At 43.4% G+C, this 23261-nt stretch overlaps 2 protein-coding genes across 2 annotated transcripts in view; both read left to right on the top strand.

The window, feature by feature from the left end:
• The first annotated feature begins 474 nt into the window (after positions 1-474).
• LOC131137867 (remodeling and spacing factor 1-like) lies at positions 475-14612 on the top strand. The gene is made up of 16 exons (XM_058086243.1): positions 475-890; positions 1715-1806; positions 2156-2248; positions 3081-3286; positions 3355-3452; positions 4157-6588; positions 6667-6957; positions 7131-7235; positions 7326-7405; positions 7488-7542; positions 7610-7716; positions 7780-7847; positions 10361-10574; positions 10643-10863; positions 11765-11941; positions 12716-14612. The coding sequence occupies exons 1-16, from the start codon at positions 686-688 to the stop codon at positions 13219-13221; spliced, it is 4950 nt and encodes a 1649-aa protein (XP_057942226.1). The 5' UTR covers positions 475-685; the 3' UTR covers positions 13222-14612.
• Positions 14613-15834: 1222 nt separating this feature from the next.
• Positions 15835-23261, top strand: part of rabep1 (rabaptin, RAB GTPase binding effector protein 1) — a 27333-nt gene continuing 19906 nt past the window's right edge. The window contains exons 1-2 of the mRNA XM_058086244.1: positions 15835-16015; positions 19223-19318. Coding sequence (XP_057942227.1) covers positions 15970-16015; positions 19223-19318 — 142 coding nt within the window. The 5' untranslated portion in view covers positions 15835-15969. The remainder of the gene's footprint in view (positions 16016-19222; positions 19319-23261) is intronic.

Here is a 23261-nt window from a genome sequence, read left to right as displayed (position 1 = left end):
CCCATCACAAATTCAACCTGGGCATGACATCAGACCGCTTCAAAACTAGCAACTAACATTTGTGCAACAGATTCATATGAAATACAGTGAAATACTTTCCATTGTATTTTCTTGTGGTAGACTTCGAAAAAACTGCAGGAGCTCCCTGGTATAGAGGATCTTTGACTAGCGTAATTAGATTAGATCTTAAAACAGCAGAGTTCCCCTAGTATGTAGAAAAACGTTTTTTATATAGAGAGGATCTTTGGCTAGCATTTTTTTCATGATGTTCTTAAAAACAGCAGAGCACTCCTGGCATATAGAGGATCTTTCACTAGCATGTTTTTCATGATGTTCTTAAAAACAGCAGAGTACTCCTATATATTTTTTAAGTAGGCCCTCAAAAAAGCCCCGCCCCTGCCCGTTATCTAGGACGTTTGTCTATCATGTTTTGCAGTAAGTTCTTAAAAACGGCAGCGTGACCCTGGCATATAAAGGTTCTTTGATGAGCAGTAGGTCCTGTTATATAGACGATATCCGACTCCTGCAAACATATTGCATCTGTTTTAATTTAATGACTAAAATGTTGGTAAGCCAAGGCAGAGCTTTGCATTGACTTTGACGCACGACATAATAGTAAAGGTAGAAATAACGCTTTAAGTTGTATTTCCTGCGGACTTCGTATGTTTTATTTTGTCAACACCGGATGCATGGAGAAGAGCCTGTATACGCTCGCTTGACAGTGGTGTTGGAAAAGATGGCTGCTTCGGCGGCAACAGCGAGTTCTCCCCCTGGTTTGTGTCCGAATTACGCCGTTATCTGCTCCTTCCTGGAACGCTACGGAGCACTACTGGACTTGCCAGAGCTCACCTTCCCGCAGTTGGAGCGGTACCTGCGGGACACATCCTCAGGTAGGGCGGGGAAAACGGTCAACCCCCACCGGGCTGGAGGAGAGACTTAATGATAATGGTACCGAGCTAGCTGGCTAGCATGCTAGGTTAGCAAGTGCTGTGTTATTGTGTACCTTACTCACCTCCGTGTTGACTCGGTTTAACGTTTATTGCGGGCTAAGAAGTGCTTAGAGTATTTAGGTGCAATGGGATGATTGCTCGTGTGTCAGGCTCGCAGAATATCCCTCGTCTTTGTCTCACTTTTAAGCTTTTGAATTGGTGTTATCCCCCCCCCCCCAAGCAGCCTTTATCTGCCGCTGTAACACAACACTAAGGCAATATGCAACGATTACTACTATCCACTAGGCTGCCACCGTGATGCGAGTGCAGGCAACGCACCGTTAACCGTTTTAAACGTGTCAGTTTGTGTTGAATTGCAAGAGAACGACGTGAAAACGTGCACTTTATTCACAGTTAAAGCACTAATTCACCAATTGCTTTGCTTAGCCTCGCTTCACTGAAACCTTTTCCGGTTTTCAAAATAAAACACGGCGTCATTTCTTTTTTCTTTTAAAACCACGTCCAAAATACACATTTTAAGAAAAATAACTTCCATTATTGGTTTTTAGTTGTACAAAATATTTTTTTGTTGCGTGAGCTTAGGCTGTTTCTTTGACCTGATGCCGATTCTAGCACGTTACAATTACTTCCGATTGCTAGTTCACTGTGGGTCGTTTAAGTAGTTGGTTCTGCGCGTGCGTGTTTGTCACTTAATTTCATATGTAGTTTCGCTCATGTTTTCTTTTATTACACATATATTTATATATATATCTATATATTTGTAGTTCCAAAGCTTCTGGTTGATCTTCACGTCAAGTTGCTGAGGAAGATTGGAAAGTCTGTGTCAGCGGACAGATGGGAGAAGTATCTAGTCAAGGTAAAATAAGTTGGTGCTCATTCATTTAGCTCAGAAAACACAAAGACTGCATGTATACGTGCCTTTTTTGATTAAAAACAAAACATGCAAGTTAGGTTAACTGGATAATCTAAATTGTATGAATGTGAGTGTGAATGGTGGTTTGTCTATATGCGCCCTGTGATTGGCTGGCGACCAGTCCAGGGTGTACCCTGCCGCTCGCCCGATGACAGCTGGGATAGGCTCCAGCAGACACGAGTGAGGATAACCAGAATAGAAAATGGATAGATGGAGGGTTGTGTTTGTTTGTTTTTTGTTGTTTTTTCAACCTAAACAATTGCAGTAAATGATTTTTGTTTGTGTTGCTCAGATATGCCAAGAGTTCAACACAACATGGGCATGGGAGCTGGAGGAAAAAGGATACAAGGGCATGACGTTGGAGAGCAAGACAGCGATCCTCAAAGTAAACACTTCTTTAATCTTCGGGCTAACTTTTGGGACCAGACATGTACAGTACATTTGGCTTTTATCTGATTGTTTTCACTATCAAATCAGTCACTTTTAAGGCTAAAATCCTACCATCCCCTCCACTGCAAAGTGGCTAGAAGAGATTTGCATAAATGCCAACACTCCACAGATGTCATAAAGTTACCTTTATGAAAATAGCGCTTACATAGATGTGAGGGACACCTTTTTTTTGGACATTTTGTGTTTTTCTCATTGAGACAAAAAACTTGTATATGTCTGGACATATTTGATGGAGCGGAAGGGAAATAAATATTATATGGTGTAAGGCAGGGGTGGGCAAACTACGGCCCGGGGGCCACATGCGGCCCACCAAGCGTTTGAATCCGGCCCACCAGTTGCTTTCTAAGTATTTCAACTTTTAACATACAAACTGGCAACATGACTTGCAAGTCGGATGTCTTATTTAGTAAAAAAAAAACTGTAAAATGTAATTACATAGACAGAATGTGGTCTGATGTTTAAAGTGCTCCTGAAAAAGGGACATGAGAACATACTGCTGATAGTGTAACTCTTATACAGATAAAATTAGACAAATAATTCAAGGAAAATTATAAACATAAAATAGTGTGTGTGTTAAATATATGTTCTGGCCCCTCCGACAATTTTGTTAACTCAATGTGGCCCACGAGTCAAAATATTTGCCCACCCCTGGTGTAAGGTGTATTACAGTTGTGTAACTTTTACAGAGAATGAGAAAAACCTATGACACGTCATACGTCTACGTCATACATATATGACATGTCATATATTTTATACTCTCTTTGCAGTATCTGTGTGAGTGTCAGTTTGACGACAACCTCAAGTTCAAAAATGCCATCAATGAGGAGGACCCAGACAAAATGCGGCTGCAGCCCATCGGCCGCGACAAGGACGGCCAGATGTACTGGTTCCAGCTGGACCAGGACAACAACGTCCGCGTCTACGTGGAGGAGCAGGATGACCTAGATGGCTCGTCGTGGAAGTGCATCGTCAGGTAACGTTCCACCACGTTTTCCCTTCATTGTTATGATTTATCACGATTTGGGTTGTTTTCCATTGTAGAGATCGGAATGACCTTGCCCAGGTCTTGGTTCTGCTCAAGGCGCATATTGATCCGGAGCTCCTGAAGAAAGACGCCCAAAATGAGGAGGGACAAAAAGGTATTTGTCATTACAAATGAACGCATTTGCTATTTATACGTTTTGAGAACCCGATCCCAAAGACAATATGTGTTTTACGTTTTTTTTTGCGTGAGAGGCAAAAATAGGTGATGATGCAACTCTACAATAGAAGAGATCATGTTTGGTTGTTGTAAAAACGGCCACATGGTGGCAGGACTGCATTTGGTAAGAGCTCGGCCTGCATCATTCCCAAGGATTAACATGTTCCACAGCAAGGAGGAATTCAAAAAGCAGGGAGCCGTGTAGCGTGCAGAAGATTACGCATGCACACGCGTGCGCACACACATGCACAGTTCAGTTCCCAGTGTGAAAACTGTACATTATTCATGGTGTTATATTTGTAAATAAATTGTTATTTTTATGCAAAACAATCACTTTTGTGTTCTTTATGTTGTTTCCCTTTTTTGTTGGGAACTGAAATTTGGCTGGAACTGCAATTACAAAAGAACACAGCAAGGTAGAAAGATGAGACTTTAATCTTTGTTCTGGTATATCCCGAGAACACAATATGCCTTGAAAAATCAGTCCAAAATGGTACTGAGGGGGATGTCTTTTGAAAAATGGCTACAAGTGAATGAGTTAATGAAGTTTTTGCTAAATGTATTAATTGAAGGTTTACCCGCAAATGATTAAAGAAGTTGACATGCATCTTGGCACACAGTGACTTTATTCTTCTCTGACAGGGGAAGTAAAGAAAGACGAGAGCTCATCAGACGAAGACAGCAAAGACTCCACCAAGGTGGCCTCACCTGTTTCGCTGAAGACGGAGAGCAATGGAAAAGTTGACCACCACGATGACATCAAACTGGAAACATCCGAGGTCAAATCGACTTTGAACGGGATCGTAGAGGCCTCAACGGAAAAACCAATTGATGAAAGAAAAGCCACAAACGTCCAGAGCATCAAAGAAGAGCCGACAGACGACGTGAAGCTCGCAGGTGGGGACCCGACTCTCCCAAAGTTGGAACCTGAGTGTGCGAAGGCTGACGCGGGCGAGGAGGCCAAAAGGAACAACGCGGATGAGATCCAGCAGATGAAGAACAAGCAGCAGGCCAAGATCCCCTTGAAGAAAAGAGGAATGAAGTTCAGCGAGGACTTTGACAAAAACATTGTGCAGAATCTGCCTGTTTCCAAAGCCGACACCCCTTCCAAGCAAGGCGGGAACGACCATGTGAACGGCGAAGTTCGGCCGACACCAGAGACGCAACTACAGATGTGTTTGAGCGAGAATTTGAGTGACCAGGAAAAACACCAAGCGTCACTCAAAGAAGATGTGGCGAAAGATACCGTGAAGGAACCTCGCTCTCCTGTGAAGATCACGCCACCGTTGCCACCATCGGACGAGAAAGAACTGGGTGTGCTGGTCGGAACAGATAAGAGCGCCGTAACGGAGAAGGAGGACGCACCTCCAGAGTCTTTGACTAGTGAGGATAAGAAGTCATCCAATCAGGAACAGGATCCAACCCAAGCAGAAGCCAAGCCAGCAGTTGACAAGATGCACACTTCCAAGAATGATAAGGACCATTCAAATCATAAAGTCAAAGACATAGAGTCCGAAACTACAGACTGCGAGAACTCTGCGGCTGCTGAAGAAACGAAGGACCCCAAGATGATGCACAGTAGAGCAGACGTCAAGCAAACAGAAAGGAGCGTGATAGAAAAGGACGCAAGTGAGAGTGAAACGGGACAGCTGGATAACTCTATCAAGAGGACGTCTCCTGCAGGAGAAGAACCTCACAAGAGGACTCCTCCGACATCCACCGCCAAGAAGGAAGATCAGCAGAAGGACGACCCAGCGAGCCGAGAGGTATCAGAGAGCTCCAGCGTCATTAAAAAGGCAGAGACACCCGAGAGCGGGAAACCAGAAAAAGCATCCTGTAATAAAGAATGCTCTGAGGCGTCTGTCATCAAAAAGCTGGTCGCCGTAGAAGAATGTCCATTGGCTGACAAAGAGGAGACCCCTGAAAAGTCTGAATCTAGTGAGGGCAGCAAGAGTTCTGAATCAGGAGAAGACGCAACCACTGTAGACCCGCAGCAGGACGATGGTGCCAAAAAGACTTCTGAGCATAAAGAAAGAACATCCAGCACTGCCGACAAAACCGCCACCCTTCTAGAATCTGATGCAGAACCCAAACAGGAAAAGGCGTCTGAGGAACAGCCTGAGCAAATGGAAGAGGAGCTTGCATTACACGTCCCCAAGGATAAGAAGGAGAAGACGCCTGAGGAACAGCCTGAGCAAATGGAGGAGGAGCTTGCATTACACGTCCCCAAGGATAAGAAGGAGAAGACGCCTGAGGAACAGCCTGAGCAAATGGAGGAGAAGCTTGCATTACACGTCCCCAAGGATGAGAAGGAGAAGGCGCCTGAGGAACAGCCTGAGCAAATGGAGGAGGAGCTTGCATTACACGTCCCCAAGGATAAGAAGGAGAAGACGCCTGAGGAACAGCCTGAGCAAATGGAGGAGGAGCTTGCATTACACGTCCCCAAGGATGAGAAGGAGAAGGCGCCTGAGGAACAGCCTGAGCAAATGGAGGAGGAGCTTGCATTACACGTCCCCAAGGATGAGAAGAAGGATTCCAAAAGTGATAATTCAACGGAGAAAGACGCACCTGAAGAATCCAAAGTGGCGAAACCTGCTGACCAACCGGCTGAAACGGAGCCATCGGAGGACACCAGCGAGACCAAAGAAACCGCCTCCAGCGAGCCGACAGACGAGGCTGCCAAAAGCAAAAGCGGAGAAGAGGAGTCCAAGAAAGAGGCGACGGAAAACGGCGACGAAGCTCGGCCAGACATGAAGGAGAAGGCCGTCCACCGGAAAGGCAGAATTCCCGCCCACCTTCGCAAAGCCAAACGCCACCAGGAGGAGAGGCAGGGCGACTCAGAGTCTGACACCAACAAGGTCGGGAGGTCGCTGCGACGATCGCCCAGGATCTCCAGACCCACGCAAAAGGCGGTGGAGATCCAGGACAAGAAGGCGGAGAAGTCCCAGGCCGCTCAGGAAAAAGACGAGGAAGAAGAGCAGCAGGAGGAGGAGGAGGAGGAGGAGGTGGTGAAGGTTGTTCAAAAGAAGCCCAGAGAGATAAAGGTGTCTCAGGAGGGTCAGTCGAAACCAAAGGTGTGTTTTCCTCACAAGGTCTCATTTGGATTTTCTATTTGATTAAAGTCCACTTTGGGTTTTTGCTTTGTTTTATAGGGGAGAAAACGGCGGAAGACACGCTGGTCCAACACACGCACCCGCCATAAAAGGAAAGGTTCCGATGACGAGGACGACAACAGCGATGAGGAATCCAGCGACTACGAGGAAAGCGAAGAGGACGAGGACGACAGCGACGAGGACTACAAGGTGGAGCGGGGCCGGAAGAGGCGCCGCCGCCACAACCGAGAGCGACGAAGCTCGGACTCCTCCACGTCCTCGGACGACAACGACCTGCCGCCTAACGACGACCCGTGCAAACACTGTGGTCTTCCCAATCACCCGGAGCTGGTGAGTAGACGGAGTTTAGAGTGGCACTCAACAAATTCCTAGCTTTGTGACGCCAAAGCAGCAGGTGGCGCTGTACGCCATACAGACATCTGGCAAAATACGCAGCGCACTACTTGGTTGCAACCAGCAGAGGTGCTGGAGATACATTTGCTGATATCGTTTGTCTTTCCCAGATCTTACTATGTGATTCGTGCGACAGCGGCTATCACACGGCTTGTCTGAGACCGCCGCTCATGATCATCCCCGACGGCGAATGGTTCTGCCCGCCCTGCCAGCATGTATGTTTTGGATGTTCCTGAATACGTGCGTCATCAGAGAACAGCCATGTTTTGGTCAACCGTGAACGTCGTGCTGCTCTTTCCCTGTAGAAAAAGCTCTGTGACAAACTAGAAGAGCAGCTGCTAAACCTCGACGCCGCCTTGAAGAAGAAAGAGCGGGCGGAGAGAAGGTGATGTTTCCTTTTTTTAGCCACACCGGATTATCCGCCACATTGAGTTGTCAGTGACATCATTGTCTTTGTGTTTATTCAGGAAAGAGCGTCTCATTTACGTCGGAATCAGTCTGGAAAACATCATCACGCCTACCGTGAGTACGCCGCACAAGCGTGCAACATTTCCTTTGTTCGTCCACTCACTGTGGCTCCTGCTGTCAGGTGGAGGCGGAGAAGCCAGAGGTGATCGTCAAAGAGAAGAAGGAATCCAAGCGAAGCAAGAGCTGGGGTCGAAGGTCGACGAGAGCCAAGAAGTCCATCAGCTACAGGTCTGAGCCCTCACTGGCAACCCACTAGCGCATCCTTGCTAATCCCGGGTGCTAACATGACAGATTCGACGAGTTTGACGAGGCCATCGAGGAGGCCATCGAGGAAGACATCAAAGAAGCTGAAGGAGGAGGTGAGTACTCACTCTGATGAAAATATATCAAAGCAGAACAAACTGCCAAACATCCAAGCATCAAACTCCCTGCTTTACAAGTCTTGAAGAGAAGTCCAACTCGTTAGCTTTTGAAGTCAATATGTCTTTTCTTGCTAGCTATTATGCTACATGCTATTTATTATTATTATTATGACTTGCCTCCATAGGCTGAAACAAAACAATGAAAAATAAATGCTATGGTTCATACCGTCCAGTATCAATCAAAGGCAAACGACAATCTTAAAAGTATAGTGGCCATATTTTAAAAATAACTTCAAAAACAATAACGCTCCCAAGAGTTTATCGATCATCCATTGTAAGGTGAAATCTTGCAGAAATTCGTCATATCGATATTTCATCACAGTCCTACTTGTATGTGAGTGAGTGAGGTTGCGTTCTACTTTGCGACACCTAACTTGGAAGACGAAACGGTGCACAACATCGGGTCCACGAGAACAACATGAGATGAGAATTTTACATAATTTTTTCATTCAGAATTTTTTTTTATTTTAAAGACATGCAGAGACGGTGCATGATCCACATTTTTTGGTTTCTAATCAGATTTTTTTGTAGTCCCGCTACCGATCCTTTTTTACTTGTAATAATAGTAAGCATTTGTTACAAACATGAATTTGTAGAAGTGAATATGGTTATGAAAATGAGTTTTCAAAGCATTAAAAATAATGCAATCAAAGTATGACTTTGCTATTTTGACTTTTGTAACAAACCTCTGTGAGTCAGGTCCCTCATCCAATAAAAGATCAATTTGGAAAAAATCTTTGAACTAATCGCTGAACATGGTTCTAGATGAATTTGTGGTGTGATTTAGAAATATCGCTAGCCTCTTCAACACAGTAGTCATTTACTGATGGTCCGTAGTATAAACTAGCGGTTAGAGCAGCACTTCCCATGCGAACTCCTTGCACCATGACACAGAGGTCGGGGCACAGTGAGGGACAACTACCGCTGTAGCGACGGAGCCTAGTATCCAACGTCCAAAGTGAAACTACGTTCACCATGGTACACCACGGACATGTCTTTTCCTCTTCGTGCGTGTGGCGAGAGTTGACGTGTTGACCTTTGTGGCGAACGTGATCCGGCAACCGGATCGGCCCAATCTCCTGGTGGAATCTGACATCCGATCTTCAAAATCCAGCTGTATGCATACATTTATTGAGAGACAAAATCTTTGTGTTTTTATTACGCATTATTTTTCCGCTTTTGACACTGATGCCAGGAAGGCGTGTCCAAGCTCTGGCGTTTTGGTCGATGTTGGTCAGGGGCTGGGTTGCATTGGAGAGAAGCAGATCTCTTGTGAATGTGATGTGTGTTTTGAAACGGAAGCAGTGCTTGAAAGCTGGTGCTTGGCCAGATGCAATGAGCATCAATGGAACCGCTCACAAGTCCCAATATCTATCTGGGTTGATCTGACAAATAAGTAAAGTGTATCAAATGTTGAATTAATACAGCTTCTGCTTGGACATCAACAAGTAGCAAGCAGCTGTTCAACTCTGATGCAGGAAAAAAAAACATGTCTCTCAGTGGGGTGAATAAGTGCCGATGTTGCTGGTTTTCCCACTTTCAAAGCATGTAGAGGTCTGTCATTTCACATTGTATGGTTTTTAAATAAATTTGCTTTTAAGTGCATGAAATAAGTATTTGATCACCTACCAATCAGCAGTCCTTTTTTAAGAAGCCCTCCTGTTCCCCACTCATTACCTGTATTACTAACTACCAGTTTGAAGTTGTTACCTGTATAAAAGACACCGTTTCACACCCTCAAACAAGCAAACTCCAACCTCCCCACGCCAGTGCATGTCCAGGTCCGTCTGGAGTTTGCCAATGACCAGCTGGATGATCCAGAGGAGGAATGGAAGAAGGTCACGTGGTCGACCCAAAGCACACAGCCAAGGCAACTAAGGAGTGGCTCTGTAAGAAGCATCTCAAGGTCCTGGAGTGGCCTAGCCAGTCTCCAGATCTGAATCAGAAATTCCCTGGAGGGAGCTGAAAGTCCATGTTGGCCCCAAACCTGAAGGCTCTAGAGAAGATCTGTATGGAAGAGTGGGCGAAAATCCCTGCTGCAGTGTGTGCAAACCTTGTCAAGAACTACAGGAAACGTCTGATATCTGCAATTGCAAACAACTGTACAAATATTAAGTTCTATTTTTCTGGATGTATCAAACACTTATTTCAAGCACTTAAATACAAATATATAATTTATGGATTTTTGTTTTAGAATCTGTCCCTCACAGTTGAAGAGCACTTATGATACAAATGACAGCCCTCTACATGCTTTGCAAGTGGGAAAACCAGCAAAGTCAGCGGTGTATCAAATACTTGTTCCCCCCACTGTAGGTTGGATTGCAAGGTTTCCCTAAAGCTCTTAAAGCAGTTTTTCTCTACACGTGAAATCTTGTCATGCTTTCATCTCCCGAGATGAAAAGCCAGGTCATTTAGAAAATTATGAAAAGTGTCCTACTCCTGCTTGACAGGAGCCGGCCGCGGCAAAGACATGGCCAACATCACGGGACACAGAGGCAAGGACATGTCCACCATCCTCCAGTCAGAAGAGGGCAAGGAGAACGGCCGGCCGCCGCGCCCCAGTACCGGGCAGCGCAAGAAAAAACGGCGGCGTCTCAACGACCTGGACAGCGACAGCACGGTGGACGAGGAGGAAAGCGAAGACGAGTTTTGCCTCAGCGAAAGGTAGCCATGAGCCCTACGAGGCCACCTAACAAGGTCATTTTACCATCTGCTTTCTGACACGCCCGTAGCTCTGAGGAGGACTTTGTGGTGTCCGACAACGAGGCGGAAGCCGAGACTGACGCAGACTCCAACAGCAGCGGCAGCCACAGCAGCAAACATCGCAGGGCCAGCTTGCACAGCCAGAACCTGCTCCAGCGACGCCGAAGCTCCCGAAAGCGGCGGCGACCTAAAGGCTACTCCGATGACGAGGAAGTGGAAACGGACGAGGATGTAGAGGAAGAGGAAATAGGTACATCACCTTTCACTGAATTTGATAAACAACATATTACTGTAATACAGGGGTCCCCAAACTTTTTCCAGTGAGGGCCACATTACTTTCCTCTGAAGGGGGGCCAGGGTCGTTTGTTTGTTTATGTTCTATGACTGGGGCAAAGTGTGGTTGTAGTCACGTCACAATAGGTTACCATTTCCAGTTCTATGACAGAAAAATGACCATGCTTTATTGTTCAGGGGGCCGGGACAAATGTGGAAGTGGGCCATGTCCGGCCCCCGGGCCTTAGTTTGGGGGCCACTGCTGTAATATTTACCAATTCTAAATTTCCACATAGGGTCCAATATGAATAAATTGAATATTTTTGGAGTTAGTGCATAGAAAACCTGTTTAACTTTGTAAATACGATTTCTACCATTATTAGAGCCCTCTAGACATGAAATAACACCCCTACATTCACCTTTACCCTCGTAATTTTTGTTTACACTACAGTACGCAAAGCACTTATTTGCAGGCTACGGGATCACTAAGAGATGGCTCCCGCTCATAGCATATTTCAAGCTACCACGTTAAGTGGTTAGCCTCCCATTTACGTATTGTGAAGTGTTTCAAATGGAGTGGGAAGTAAGGCCAAAATATGAAGCCAAATCACACAGAATGTGAGGATAACTTTTTTTCACTCTTATGTTGGACATGCCACGGCTCACTCCATGCAGTGTAACATTACTGATGCATAGAAACAACAATGCTACATTTCACTTGTCTTTCAATATTTTTACAATAATAGGCCATAGTCGAGCACGAAACAGTCATTTATTCATTCATTTTTTTTTAAACACAATGTAGAGATGGGTGATACTTTTTTTTAAGTCAGTTTTGCTTCAAAGGGCCCCTTGCTTAAAACTCTTTGTGTCTCCAGCGACGGAAGGTTCCAGCGAGTACAGCGACAGCGATCTGGACATGAGTCGGCGACGGTCGCGGCGCAGCCACAAGTCGCAGGTGAATTATGCTGAGACGTCCGAGTCCGAAGGCTCTCAGGCTGAAACCAACCGGGACAAAACGAAATCGAGACGCCTGGACAGCTCAGACAGCGATGGTAAGACTGCTGTGTTGTCATCTAGAAGTGGCATAGGTACTCTGGACCTGTCTCTATTTCTAGCTGTTGCCAAATAACAGCCCTCAACTAAAAACATGGGCTTTTATAGTAGGGATGCTCTGATCAGGGTTCAAGGCTGAAGAATCGGTGGCAGATGGGAAGGGACGGCAGGGGTTCGGAGTTTTGTCAGAGACATTATTAGTATTATCATCATCATGCTTGTTGTGAAGTCACCTGCAATAAAAGCCTGTTGTTTCGCCCACCTAGTTACTGACATCCAGTGACCACTGCTGCTAATATGTATTTATTAGTTTGTACTGTACAGACTGAACTTGAAAGTGCAAGCGGTGAAATAGAGCGAAATGGAGAGCTGTGAAGCATACAAGCGTATTCATGAGTCAAACTGCATGCTGATCCCGACGTTCATACATGTTGGCAGGTCTGCACGGCCCACCCGACGGTACGCCGCACCCCCACAGGGGGGACCTGAGCCACTACCACTCCCAATTTACGAGTGCCTCCCATATTTTGCCAGCTACTGTATTCAGAACAAACGTTTACTTTTAGTTGAAAGCATTCCTGCAGCTGGTTGAGGAACAAAGGTGTCCGCCCTGAATTAATATGATGTAATAGCACCCTCTGCTGGTTGGTGCCAAGAACTGACATGCATTGAGTGTCCAGTTTCAAGATACATACACCATCACGTAAACGCATTTACACGTTTTACATAACGACTGGCAGATTGTGAGATGTTTCCCGTTTCCTGTGTTGCAGCAAGCTTCTCCCAAGACTCTGAAGAAGGCTCCAGGGATCAGAGGGTGAAGAGAAGAGGCGACTCCTCAGAAGAAGAGTCCCAGCAGCGACGTCGGCGCCTCGCCCTCAAACGCAGGAGAGCTTCGGAAGAGGAGGACTCAGACGACGACTCCGACGAATCGTCTGAGGAAGATCGGCCCGTCCGTAAGAGGGTAAACCGTATCGATTCGGATGACGAGGACGATGAGAAAGAAGAAGAGAAACCAAAAGAGAAGAAAACCACCGAGGACGGCGGTGACTGCAGCGTCACGCCGAAGGGAACGAACTCATCGGCCTGCAACGCGGTGGAGCCGCCACTCCCATCTCCACTGCCGCCAACCTCCAATGGACAAACCAAGAACGTTGAGGGTGTCATCAGCCGAAATGGAGTGAGCGGTCAGCAGGGGGCGGCACAGGAGGAGGATGAAGACGACCTCTTGGGGGTCACAGACCTCGTGGACTACGTCTGCAATAATGAAGACTTGTAAAAAATGACAAGATGGTGTACTATTTCTTCTTATTTTTTGTGCTATTGTATTTTTATATTCATTAACTTTATTATTATTGTTATTATTATTATTATTATTGTTATAATAAATATTGCCTCTTTCTCTGCAACACCTCCTGTTTGGACATAGCCGGATTGTCTCCCCTCAAAATTGCCACAACAGAAGATCCGGCATTTTTCCCTTTTTTACACAGAACCCAGCAATGCAGGATATTGCTTTCACACAGCAACACAGCATCCACCCCCCGGAATCATCACTGCCCTTCCTCTATTGCCTCTCACACAGGCAACGCTTCAAAACCTCCAACACCAGCTCTAAAGGCTGGGTGCTCTCCATGTTGGGGCCGTTCACACAAAGGTGGAAAACTTCCACTTTTTGGACGCATGCAGTGTGAAAGGTCTCTACCTCCTTGTTGGCCCACATGTCCCTGCTATCCTCCCCTTTCACACAGCAGGACAACTAAATATCTCAGCTGTGAGTGAAGGGGATCATTCCAAACATGAAATACACTATTCCCACTTTTTACTGTCGCTGTCACGTGTCCTCCCTTCCATCCTGTGTGAAATGATTTTGTATATTGTACACATTTGAACTGCCATCTTGTTCTTGTGTTGTTTTTACATTGCAAAAGGGAGCAAAGACACTCCTTGATAACGCTACAGTGTCTAGTCTGGACGTTTTATACACACATACAATATATATATATATATAATGTATTTTTTTGCATATCTAAATGTTGATTGGTTGTGGTGTCGCTAAGCAAACATGTAAAGAGTTATTTTCTTTGTACAGTCACAGCCAAAAGGGTCACAGTTTTTATGAACTTTTTTTTATTCTTTCTTTCTGGGTCTTCCCATGCACACTAGATACTTTTTTAAAGCCTTGAATGAAAAATATAGTTTGTGTTTAGTTATTTGTAATGTATAACGGATGGAGGCATTTTTAACCACGAGGCAATTCTTCCTATAGGATTGCATGAGTTCCTTTTTTTTCCTTACAAAAAACAGAACATGTTAGCATGTGACCTGCTGTCTAATTTTTAGACACTAAACTCAAAAGGTGGGGGAAAGGGCAGGTGGTGACATTGGACCACAGAAGCTAAACAGACTGAAGTAGAAAAAAGTTGCATTTTAGTGGACGTTGGTGTGAATGTTGTTGCAAGAGCTGCATGGGAATACGAGTATATGGTGCCAATAAGCAGAATATTACCCCCCTTACCTCATGAATTTGGGAGAAATGGAGGGTGAAAATTACCAATCCCGCACCCCTTGTACGGAACCTAGTCAACCGCTCTTGACCACTTTCTTGGTTAACTGTTACAGTATTTCTTATGATCTTGTACATTTGTCATAATAAAGGTGCTTGTAAGCCTCAGACAAACACGTTTAAGGTTATTTTTCACTGACTTTGTCTCTCCCGCAACGTCCCTCTTTACCCTTGAGGCCCTGGAAAAAATACCGGACATTTTATACACTTGCATCAAAATGGTTCCTCATAAAAATGTACACAAGTCTTTGTCTAACACACACTAGTCCAGGGGTGGGCAAATATTTGGACTCGAGGGCCGCATTGAGTTAACAAAATTGTCTGGGGGGCCAGAACATATATTTAACACACACACACTATTTTATGCTTATCATTTTCCTTGAATTATTTGTCTAATTTTATCTGTAAAAGTGTTATCCTATATCAGTTGTATGTCCCTTTTTTAGGAGCACTTTAAACATCACACCACATCAAACTATGTCATTTAATTTTACAGTTTTGTTGTTTATTTTTTACTAAATCAGACATCCGACTTGCAAGTCATGTTGCCAGTTTGTATGTTAAAAGTTGAAGTTACTTAGAAAGCAACTGGCGGGCCGGATTCAAACGCTTGGTGGGCCGCATGTGGCCCCCGGGCCGTAGTTTGCCCACCCCTGCACTAGTCTCTAATAGTAGTAGAACATATGAGCAATGAGAGGTTGTGTTTACAGACATCGCGTAATTTAAGGTAAATGCAATATGTACGAGAAGTTTCAAGCGCCTCCATGCATATATATATATATATATATATATATATATATATATATATATATATATATATATATATATATATATATATATATATATATATATATATATACAGACACACACACATATCATAATGTGTTTCAATTAAATGGAAACAATACCAATTTTAACACATAGTAATCCAACTGGAAATTACGTGTCTAATACCGGAAATACTTTTTCTGATGCCAGAAATAGTCTATTTAGCAAACAAAGTGATGAGGGAACAAAGGCATGTTTGCGAAACACAGCTGTATGCATCTAGATTTTTTTGATTTTTTCATTAAATCGAACACTATATTGTTAAAATAAACGACATTTAATTTTACTTTGAAGGCCCAAGCTAGTTAAATTAAAGTAGAACTGTACAGGAAATACATTGTCTAGTACCAGAAATTGTCTATTTATCAAACAAGAACGGATTAGCGCCCCAAGTAATGTTGGCATGCAGTTGTATACGTCTGTAATTAATACATGTATTTGGACTTTACTTCGACATTACCCTGTATTGTTAAATAAACATCGTGACATGAATTTTTCTTTGGAAAGCTCAACCGGAAGCGTTGCCCTTTCCCCTCCTAGGTTTCAATTGAGTTGTCATGTTAGCGTGTTTCTTGGACACTCCTAGCTTGGACCCCGTTGCTCTGCTGGTTACCTCAAGCTCCCCAGGAAACCATGGCCGAGCAGGCCGCGGGATCCGCTCCCTCGTCCCAGCATGACGGTAACATGACTTTGTTTTTGGTTATGTTGGGGGAACGCTAATTTCTAGCGACCTCCGGAGCTAGCAGCTAGCGGCCTCGGCATCTTTTGACAACATTAGCTTGTTAGCATTACCGGGTCTACGTGTCACACACAGGCTGTCAACAATTCTAAACTCATATTATGGCTGTTTAAATGTTCAAATTAAATAATCAAGATGGAATAATACGAGTTACTTTAACTAGAATGTTCCAAAAATAATTTCATCTAGCTAACAGTGCTACCTGTCAAGCACTCACAAGAGGTTCCAGACGAGCTCAAGCTGGAGCGACCTGCCTGTTCCCAGCCTTAGAAGTGTGTATAAAGGGCTTAAGGAGTCATTATAGGTCATTATTGTGGCCTGCACACTCGAAGGGGTCGGGCCCCTTAATGCAGGTTGCTCAAGCAGAGGTGTTGGGGTCTTGTAGCATTGATTGACAGCTTGTAAACAATCATGACGTCTGTTTTGGAGCAGTAGTTCATGCTTGATAAATTGTCGGTTTAACGGTTGCTTGTTGGACAAAAACGACCAAAATCTCTTAATGGACCTATTACATTATTTATCATTCTATATTTTCCAGAGGTTGGAGTGGCACACTACTTATATTTTATTCATGTGACTGTCACCCACTCCTGGCGTGTTATTTTGTTTGTCCAAACGCTCCAGAGATACTGTATGAGCCAAGGCCAAAAACACCTGCAAAATAGAAATTCTGCAAATTACAAATGCTTCAACAACATCAATCCAGATAAAAAAAAAGAGTGCTCCAAATGCCAAACACGCACACAAACCTCAAAAACAATTGCTTGAGAGACATGCTGCAAGTTCATGGGACAGTGTAAGTAAACCAAGCTACCAGGAGTGCCAGACGTATGGGATTTCCATCTTAACATGTGATAATTTACAGTATTTGTATCTTTTTTAGCAGGTTCCAGGCCTGGTGCCATCAAATAGATTAAAATGTAATGTAGGAGCTATTTATTGGTGTGTTCCTAGGTTTCTGATATCTGTTGATTTATTTTTTGTTGTTGTTGTTTTGTTTGGATTACTTGATAATATTTTCTTGTTAGTTATTTATTTATTTTGTTTATCTATCATATTTTGTTGGGGTTAATTAGTAGTTAATTTCTGGGTTTATTTCATTGGATAACACCCTGGGCACCTGCAATATATTTAGGTAGGCAGTGCTCACAGGACCAGCATGCACCGGGGTGGGCCTATGGTTTTTGTACCAGCGCAAGAGAGGCAACAGGAAAAGGCCCTTGTTCCTTTTTTGTTTGTTTGTTTGCTTGCTCGGTAATAAAAGGAAAGAAGAAGAAACGGAACAAGATTGTTTGGACAATGACTCTTTTGCCTGCGTAAAACAAAACCCATGGTGCATCAGTGGCCTTTTGATTATAAGTTACGTTTATTATTTTAGTGAAGGACAAATAGCCACTACATGTAATATATAAATACCCACACAAAAAGCATATTTCATTCACTTATAAAATTGTTTATAAAATATTCATTAAGTGCTGACTTGAAACAGGTCATGTTAGGAGTCTCTGGAAACATGGTTGGTGGGAGGGGAGTTCCACAACCTGGCTGTTCTTGGGATGGAAGAAGAAAGATGACACTGGGTGTTGGACTTAGGAATATTGACTATCTAGGGGTGGCTACTCGCAGAAGATGGAGTTATGCATACATTTGTTGTTTCAGTAGGCAGGATTTGAGCTTTAAAAATGTACCTTTTTATTATGCCAGCTTTCTTCTGGGTGTTTTTAAAGGTGGATATCCCTCAAGTCTGGCATCTCTGGTAGCCTATGTAAGACTAGACCACACATACACATTCAATACATATATAGTATCCATATACAGTGGTGTGAAAAAGTGTTTGCCCCCAAAAGCTAATAACTGGTTGGGCCACCCTTAGCAGCAACAACTGCAATCAAGCGTTTGTGATAACTTGCAATGAGTCTCTTACAGCGCTGTGGAGGGATTTTGGCCCACTCATCTTTGCAGAATTGTTGTCATTCAGCCACATTGGATGCTTTTCCAGCATGGAGCCTTTTTAAGGTCATGCCACAGCATCTCAATAGGATTCAGGTCAGGACTTTGACTAGGCCACTCCAAAGTCTTCATTTGGTTTTTCTTCAGCCATTCAGAGGTGGACTTGCTGGTGTGTTTTGGATCATTGTCCTGCTGCAGAACCCAAGTTGGTTTCAGCTTCAGGTCACCAACAGATGGCCGGACATTCTCCTTCAGGACATTTTGGTAGACAGCAGAATTCATGGTTGCATTTATGACAGCCAGTATTCCAGGTCTTGAAGCAGCAAAACACTTTACTGTGGACACAAGGATAGAAGAACACAAAATCAATTACCTTCTGTATACAAAGTGGAGATAAGGTAATGGAGATATATCATAACTAAAAAAACAAAACAAAAACGGAAATATCACACATTTTAAACAGGGGGACCCCTGTTTAAAATGTGTGATATTTCCGTTTTTGTTTTGTTTTTTTAATTCCCAATCTTTCAGATGCAGTGATGGGGAAAAAAACAACACATACCTCAATCAAATTTTGTGTAATTTAAAAAATGTGGACCATTAATTTATTTTAAAAAATAATACACAGTTACAAATCCCACATTTTTAATACATGCATACTAGCAATCCTAAATATAAAAAATAATAATTTAATTAAATTTTTGGACATGCATGGTCAGATGCATAGATGTTCATGAGACTGGCCTATACATACAATTGTCATGTATTCTTATTGAGCTGCTAGCCTTGCCTCCTTGGTACAGGACTTGCTACCGATCGCTTTCACTTATCACATTACTTATTCAGTTGCACTGTTCATGCTGTAGCGTGCAGGCAAGGCTTATGGATACGATGTCATTGTCAATTCTCACTGGATTGTGTAGATTTTGAAATACCTGCAGTGTGTAAAAGACCATCTTTGCATGTGTTGAATAAGATTGAAGTGACAATGGAAGAACTCAAGCTTGCATGGTTGGCTCCATGATGAATATATAGGTGTATACTTTACGTATACACCTTTGTGCTAAATGTCTGAATGTACGCTGGCTAACAAGTATGAGGGAATGCATTATTCATAACTGGCGATATTGTGTAACGGTCTGGCCTGCTTAATGCTTGAATGTTTCTTGTGTGTCTGCTTCCATTTGATGGTTTCAGACGAGCTCCAGCAGCGGGTGGAGGTTCTGGAGCGGGAGAAGGCTGAGTTCAACCAGAAGCGAGCAAAGTTTAAAGAGCTGTACTTGGCCCAAGAAGGTAGGCACATCACAATGGCACGTACAATTGTAATTGTTGAATACATAAACCATGCCATGCAATACATAAGCCGTGCTTTCTGTCCTTTCAAATGATGCATACTGTGTACCAGGGTGTTTATTTACCTAAACCGCAAACAGGACGGGGCCTTCATTGAAGGCAGCATTGTATATTACAAGTTCATTCCAACTTTAATAATGGTCAGGAGTGCATGAGAAAGTCGAAAGAAAAAATGCAGCTCTCTTTGACCACATGGTCATTTATTAACAGGTAGGGATGCTCCAAATCAGTATTGGCCGATTACCATGAAAATTCACATCATGCCGATCACAAAAGCCAATCACCGTGGCTAGTACGAGAGCAGCCTGCAATAACTGAAATGATCACAAATGTTTAATGTCGGCGAGTCTAGTTGAATGTGACAACAATGTGTATGTAGTGGGCTGTGGATCAATTGATGACTACTGACGACTGCTGACTGAGATTAAATAGATCCTGGATCTTAGCCTGGTCGGGAGCAGGCCTGCTCCCCTGATTAAATCTCCACTGTAACTTGTGTCATCACATATTCCTCTATATCTTAAACTATAAACGTTAGTTTAGTTTTTCACATTGTTACAAACAAACAAAACATACGGAACAGGTGACAAAGCAGACGTGGTTTAAGCCAAAAATGGCTGGTTGTCCAGTGCCATGAACTCCATCATTTTCCTCGTGGTAGCTTTTCTCTTTTCACTGCTTATGAGCGCCAACAGCGGGCCTCTGCTGGACTCTTTTCTCCCACTAGCTTTAGCTTTAGCCCTAGCTTGATTACTACCTGTCAGGCAGGCATAGTAAAAGGATACAATGGCTGACTTTCTGACATTTGATGGATTTTACAGTGGTGTGAACAGTGTTGCCCCCTTCCTAATTTCTATTTTGCATTTTTCTATAGTTTGTCACACTTAACTCTTTCAAATCACCAATCAAATTTAAATATTAGTCCATGAAAAAGCACAAAATACAGTTTTTAAATGAAACATTATATTATTAATGGAAAAAATGTCCCTGTGTAGAGAAAGTGATTGCCTTCCAGTTAAAACATAACTGAGATTGAGATCTACCTGTACAGTATCTGTCTGGAAAGGTTATTAAGCTGCCTCTAAAGCAGGGGTGCTCATTAAGTCGATCGCGAGCTACCGGTCGATCGCTGAGGTGGTACTGGTCGATCGCTGGTCGATCGCGGCGTGACATTAAAAAAATATCATCCCAGCATCAATGCCGTCACTTGATTGATATACAGGGCAGCCATTCAGATGACAACTGAATGTTGCCCTTCGGGCGACCAATCAAATCAAACAACGTCTCTAAGTGCAGCAGAACTTACGATGTCAGCCTATCATCCATCCCCGTTACTTGATTGACATACAGGACAACCAGTCAGATGACAACTGAATTTTGACCTTTAGGTCACCGCTCATGCGTAAACAACGATGCAAAGTGCTAAGCTAGTCGGCGAATTGCGAGATTTTAAGCCCTCGCTAAAGTTTATGGTCACTAAAATGAGTGAAGGAGCTGGACCAAGTAAAAAGGCAAAAACTGGACCAAGTAAAAAGGCAAAAAACATATCACTTCCATACGGATATGGAATATTATACGGATATTGTGATACGGATATTATCCATGACTGATAAACATTTGGAAGTGTGCTTGAGGCTGGCTATCAGCAGCTACTGTCCTGACTATGCATCCCTGGCTGGTTCAATTCAGTGCAAGTCATCAAAGTAAACTCAGGTAATTACAAAAAATGTTAATAGTTAATTATGTGTGTTTTGCAATATTGGCTCATTTGGTTATGTAAGGTACATCAACATACATTGTACGTACAAATAATCCTCAATACATTTGAAAATAAATAGATGTTTTGCATTTTTGTAGTGGGTAGATCATTTTGACTCGGTCATTTTAAAAGTAGCTCGCATGCTGAAAAAGTGTGAGCACCCCTGCTCTAAAGCTTTGGGACTCCAGAAAACCACAGCGAGAGCTAGGTCTGTCAGAGCTAGGTCATTTTCCTGGTTGATAATTGTGCTACAAATTATTGTCTATAATCAATGTTATCGACGACAATTTTTGACACAATCTTTCCATTATTATCACAAAGTGTAATTCAGTGTTACTGAAGTATAGCATACCTCTGTGAGCTACATTAGCTTGACACAGAAGTTGCCTGTATATATTCCATATTTATGCTCTATATATTGAATGATTGCATTTCTTTAGCCTGTGAGCGTGCACCATTTGCGCGGTTGTGTTTGATATTTGCAGACCAAACACCTCAGTAAGCACTAACCATCAGGACGAAGGCTAAGCTGCTGGAGGCACCTTTTTTTCCCGGTCGTTGGTGTTCATGCACACAGCTCGTGTATTCTGTTTAAAGCCGAAATATTCCTACGTGCATTTGCCCTGAGTCTGAGGACTCATACGCTGACAGTTCCATTGCTGTGACTAAGGTGTCTGGGGTGGTCAAAATGCTCCTCGGTAGCAAAGTGAACGAGTTTCGCCTGGAATTCCTCAAGGCTCTGGATGTTGAGGGACTGTCTTGGCTGACACATCTCTTCAACATTGTGTGGAAGTCGGGAACAGTACCTTTGGATTGGCAGACCGGGGTGATGGTTGCCCTCTTTAAGAAGGGTGACCGGAGGGTGTGTTTATACACCTTTCCAGGCGTAGCCAGCCAACTAAAATGACCCCAAGAGCACAGCAACGACTCATCCAAGAGGTCTCAAAAGACCCCACAACAACATCCAAAGAACTGCAGGCCTCACTTGCCTCAGTTAAGGTCAGTGTTCATGACTCCACCATAAGAAAGACACTGGGAAAAAATGCCCTGCATGGTAGAATTCCAAGACCAAAACCACTGCTGAACAAAAAGAACATTAAGGCCAGAAAACATCTTGATGATCCCCGAGACCTTTGGGAAAATACTCCAAGAAGTTGAACTTTTAGGAATTTGTGTTTCCCATTTCATCTGGTGTGGAAGTAATGCTACATTTCAGAAAAAAAGAACATCATATCAACAGTAAAATATGGTGGTGGTAGTGTGATGGTCTGGGACTGGAAGACTTGCTGTGATAAATGGAACCATGAATTCTGCTGTCTACCAATGCTGTGGCATGACCTTAAAAAGGCCCTGGACTGGTTGCCAGCCAATCACAGGGCACATATAGACAAACAACCATTCACACTCACATTCATACCTATGGACAATTTGGAGTGGCCAATTAACCTAGCATGTTTTTGGAATGTAGGAGGAAACCGGAGTACCCGGAGAAAACCAGATTGTTCTGCCACATGGGGAGAACATGCAAACTACACACAGAGATGGCTGAGGGTGGAATTGAACTTGGGTGTCCTAGCTGCCACTCGGCAGCTGTGGACCAACCAGTTATTAGGTTTTTCACACAGGCCATGTAGGTTTGGATTTTTTTCTCCCTTAACAAAAAGAAAATGTAAAGCCGTATAGTGGTGAGTGTTCTGGACTTTGGAGCAGACGCCCGAGGTTCAAATCTCCACTAGTAAGCGTCATTGGTATTCGTCAGGAAGGGCATCTGGAATATAAAGGGCCCAAAAATGCGGATCAAAAAAAAAAAAAAGATCCCCTGCGGCGACTCCGTATTCAGGAAAAAGCCGAAAGAGACAATAATAAAAAGTTTCATTTAAAAAATGCATTTTGTGTTGTCATTGACTACTATTGAAATTTGATGATCTGAAACATTTAAGTGTGACAAACATAAAAAAAAAAAAAGAAATCTGGAAGGAGGCAAACGCTTTCACACCATTGTACATGTACAATCTCCCAGGCAAGTTGTACTGTCTGTCAAACATTTCTAATGTTCTAAAGATTTATTATCACTTAGACAACAATATGTGCAACTAAATGATAATAAATCTGATCTACTGAATG

This window comes from Doryrhamphus excisus, chromosome 11, assembly GCF_030265055.1.
Source record: "Doryrhamphus excisus isolate RoL2022-K1 chromosome 11, RoL_Dexc_1.0, whole genome shotgun sequence".
NCBI lineage: Eukaryota > Metazoa > Chordata > Actinopteri > Syngnathiformes > Syngnathidae > Doryrhamphus > Doryrhamphus excisus.
Note: the sequence above shows the minus strand (reverse complement) of the source record. Positions and strands in the feature narration are given on the sequence as shown.

Coding starts and splice junctions, on each gene's coding strand:
- LOC131137867 (XM_058086243.1), top strand. CDS start 686: ATGCATGGAGAAGAGCCTGTATACGCTCGCTTGACAGTGGTGTTGGAA. Junction 3,287..3,354: donor TCGTGGAAGTGCATCGTCAG/GTAACGTTCCAC, acceptor TTTCCATTGTAG/AGATCGGAATGACCTTGCCC. Junction 7,717..7,779: donor AAGAAGTCCATCAGCTACAG/GTCTGAGCCCTC, acceptor CTAACATGACAG/ATTCGACGAGTTTGACGAGG.